The sequence below is a fragment of the Halichoerus grypus genome, chromosome 3 (genome assembly GCF_964656455.1).
Source record: "Halichoerus grypus chromosome 3, mHalGry1.hap1.1, whole genome shotgun sequence".
NCBI classification, from domain to species: Eukaryota; Metazoa; Chordata; class Mammalia; order Carnivora; family Phocidae; genus Halichoerus; species Halichoerus grypus.
The window spans coordinates 103628628-103632816 of NC_135714.1; the positions used below are offsets into that span (position 1 = coordinate 103628628).

The following is a 4189-nucleotide window of genomic DNA, read 5'->3' on the forward strand; positions in this document are numbered from 1 at the left end:
CCTTAGCAAGCTTCTTACACGCTAATTGCCATCTCAGATTTTTCTTTCCAGGGAACCCAACCTACAGCCCCTTGAAACCCAGAAATCTTGACTGCTTCATCATACCTTAAAACTACACTGAGAAAACCAGTTGATTGGACAATGTACACCAAGCCTAGGTATGGGGATTCTCTAAAACCTCTTAGTGGAAGAGGAAGAATACGGCAAAATTAGACTCTACATGCCCTTATTTATTCAAAAGTAAAATTTAAGAAAGAATTTTGCTGAAAATAATCAATGGTTACTGAGCTCCAGCAAAATTTGCTCTTGCATTAACTAATATATAATACAGATACGCTATATCTAGGACCAACTACCATTGTTCATGGATAGGTAAGATCGCCTGATAAAGATTTCACTGGTACATCACACAGCCATTGTTAGGTTACAACAAACGACCCCAGGATCTCAGTGGCTAACAAAAGAGATTTGTTTCTCCCACATAAGGATATGCTGTGGCTCTGTCTCACATGATTTTCTCATCCCAGGATCCAGATGGAAGGACATGCCCCTAACTGGGGCACGTTGTTCTCATTGCAGAGGGAAAGAGCAGTGGGAAATGGTGGGATGGCTCTTAAAGCATTGTCTTGAATGAGGCACGTGTCACATTGGCCAAAGTAAGTTATGAGGCCAAGGTTGACAGATTCAACTCCTTCCCCAGGCAGGGCTTCTATAGGAATAAATCCACTTGGGGTTGGGGGCAGGGGGAGGCCGACAATGTTTTGAACAAATACAATTCACCACAACTGGTAACATGAAGGTCACAGAATCTGACATCTTTAATAAACATTTAACCTCCCTAAGTTAATCCTATACTGAAATCACATGAAGAGAAGTTCCTGTGTCAATCATGTCAACAAAACATTCCACAGCACCCTTCCTGCAGGCACATACTAATTCTAACATCTCAGAGATGTTAGATAACAAAGAATATATATGGGGAGGTAGGTGGGGAGTAAAAGAGACTTTAAAGAAAACAGCAAAGCAGCAATGTACTTCTAAATTCACCAAAATGTGTTTCTAGTCATCAGAGTCATTTCCACTCTGAGTTTGGCAAAAATTCAGGATGTCTGAAGATAAAGAATGGGCTTTTAAGCAAGATCCAATGAACTAACATTCTCCCTGGCTTCTTCTTATGTTTACCATTCTTCATCATCATCATCATCATTATTATTAATATTATTATAAATATTAATAGTATAATTTTTATTAGTTGTGCTTTTCTCCTCCCATTTGTGATAATCTTATATAGGAACAATTTTTAATTTGTTCTAAAAGACTTGGGACTGAGGGGCGCCTGGGTGGCTCAGTCGTTAAGCGTCTGCCTTCAGCTCAGGTCATGATCCCAGGGTCCTGGGATTGAGTCCCTCATCGGGCTCTCTGCTCAGCGGGAAGCCTGCTTCTCCCTCTCCCACTCCCCCTGCTTGTGTTTTCTTTCTCGCTGTGTCTCTCTCTGTCAAATAAATAAAAAATCTTTAAAATAGAAGCAGGGCTTTTTCCAGACATGCCTCTCTCCTGGTTTCATGGAGTTTCCTCACAGCATGGCCCCCAAACGCCAGTCTTCACTCCCGCCTCAAACGAAGAAACCGAGACTACCTCCTGCCCCCAAGCCGCAGGAGACGTCGACATCTCAGCACTTGCCTAAGAGAGAAAAAGAACAGCAAGAAGCAATTGAACATATTGATGAGGTATAAAATGAAATAGACAGATTTAATGAACAAGCCAGTGAGGAGATTTTGAAAGTAGAACAGAAATATAACAAACTCCGCCAACCATTTTTTCAGAAGAGTTTGGAACTGATCGCCAAAATCCCCAATTTTTGGGTAACAACATTTGTCAACCATCCACAAGTGTCTGCACTGCTTGGGGAGGAGGATGAAGAGGTGCTGCATTATTTGACAAGAGTTGAAGTGACAGAATTTGAAGATATTAAATCAGGTTACAGAATAGATTTTTATTTTGATGAAAACCCTTACTTTGAAAATAAAGTTCTCTCCAAAGAATTTCCTCTGAATGAGAGTGGTGATCCATCTTCAAAGTCCACCGAAATCAAATGGAAATCTGGAAAGGATTTGATGAAACGTTCAAGTCAAACACAGAATAAAGCCAGCAGGAAGAGACAGCATGAGGAACCAGAGAGCTTCTTCACCTGGTTTACTGCCCATTCTGATGCAGGTGCAGATGAGTTAGGAGAGGTCATCAAAGATGATATTTGGCCAAATCCATTACAGTACTACTTGGTTCCTGATATGGATGATGAAGAAGGGGAAGGAGAAGAAGAAGATGATGATGATGATGAAGAAGAAGGATTAGAAGATATCGATGAAGAAGGAGATGAGGATGAAGGTGAAGAAGATGAAGATGATGATGAGGGGGAGGAAGGAGAGGAGGATGAAGGAGAAGATGACTAATGGAACACTGATGGATTCCAACCTTCCTTTTTTAATTTTCTTAGTCCCTGGGAGCAAGTTGCAGTCTTTTTTTTTTTTTTTTTTTTTTCTCCTCTTGTGCTCATTCGCCCTGTTTTTTGAAGTCTCTTTTCTCTCCCTTTATACCATGGTTCTCAACTTATTTTGGGGGGAAATACCTTGAGCAGAATACAGTGGGAAAAGAATCTCTACCCCTTTCTGTTCCAAATTCATTTTTATCCCTTCCTGTCTCAACAAAAACTTTATGGAATCAACAGCACCGTGCTCTGTGGGAAAAAAGAAAAACCTTCTGCTCCCTTAGCTCTGCTGGAAGCTGGAGGGTGCTAGGCCCCTGTGTAGTAGCGCATAGAATTCTAGCTTTTTTCCTCCTTTCTCTGTATATTGGGCTCAGAGATTACACTGTGTCTCTATGTGAATATGGACAGTTAGTATTTACCAACATGTACCTGTCTACTTTCTCTTGTTTAAAGAAAAGAAAAAAAAAAACTTTAAAAAATGGGGTTATAGAAGGACAGCAAAGGGTGGGTTTGAGATGTTTGGGTGGGTTAAGTGGGCATTTTGACAACATGGCGTCTCCTTTGGCATGTTTAATTGTGATGTTTAACCGACATCCTTGCAGTTTAAGATGACACTTTTAAAATAAAACTCTCTCCCTGGGTGGCTCAGTCATTAAGCGTCTGCCTTCGGCTCAGGTCATGATCCCAGGGTCCTGGGATCGAGCCCCACATTGGGCTCCCTGCTCTGCGGGAAGCCTGCTTCTTGTGTTCCCTCTCTTGTGTTCCCTCTCTCGCTGTGTCTCTCTCTGTCAAATAAATAAATAAAATCTAAAAAAATAAAATAAAATAAAACTCTCTCCTAATGATGACTTGAGCCCTGCCACTCGATGGGAGAACCAGCAGAACCTGTAGGATCTTACTTGGAATTGACATTCTCTATTGTAATTTTGTTCCTGTTTATTTTTAAATTTTCTTTTTGTTTCACTGGAAAGGAAAGATGATGCTCAGTTTTAAATGTTAAAAGTGTACAAGTTGCTTTGTTACAATAAAACTAAATGTGTACAAAAAAAAATCTTTAAAATAAATAAATAAATAAATAAAAGACGTGGGACTGCTATATATATATATATATATATATATACACATACATATGTAATTTAGTTATTTTTAAAACAAACAAAAAATCTTACAAAGTGGACAGTATTGAAATGAGAAACAAAATAATCTTACACAGTGAACAGTATTGAGATGAGGAAGTGAAAGAAAGTTGAATCATCAGAAAGGTTTAATTTAGGAAGGAGTCTGGGACTCATGAAAGTAAGAGTAAGTAATCCTGGGAATTGAAGAAAGGGCATTGCTGAAGGCCAAAAATTGAGCCCCGTTTTTGTAAGACCATACTCGTTGGATAAATAGCCAAAATATTAATAAAAATAGCCAAAAATATGAAAGGCCAAGATGCACAATGAAAGAGAATCTCAGGAGCAAATAGAAATGAAACACCACAGAAGATAACCACCAGAAAATCCCAAGGGAGGCAAACATTGAAAAGCTCCCTACTGGCATGTCTACTCCTTTCCTGCCCTTCCAGAAATTTTCGTACCAGTCTCCCAAAACTGTGAGATAAGCATGCCGCATTTCCCAGCCACGGCCATGTTACTTAATGTCGTTTTTGTAATTAAAAACACTGATATGTATTAAAATCCACACAACTTGTGAAGTGAAACC

The 4189-nt window shown here is 39.5% G+C and overlaps 1 protein-coding gene across 1 annotated transcript; it reads left to right on the plus strand.

The window, feature by feature from the left end:
* Positions 1–807: 807 nt before the first annotated feature.
* LOC118540151 (protein SET-like) lies at positions 808–2531 on the plus strand. The gene is given in 1 exon segment (XM_036099196.2): positions 808–2531. A coding segment is annotated over 1 exon segment (888 nt). The 5' UTR covers positions 808–1562; the 3' UTR covers positions 2451–2531.
* The last annotated feature ends 1658 nt before the right edge of the window (positions 2532–4189 follow it).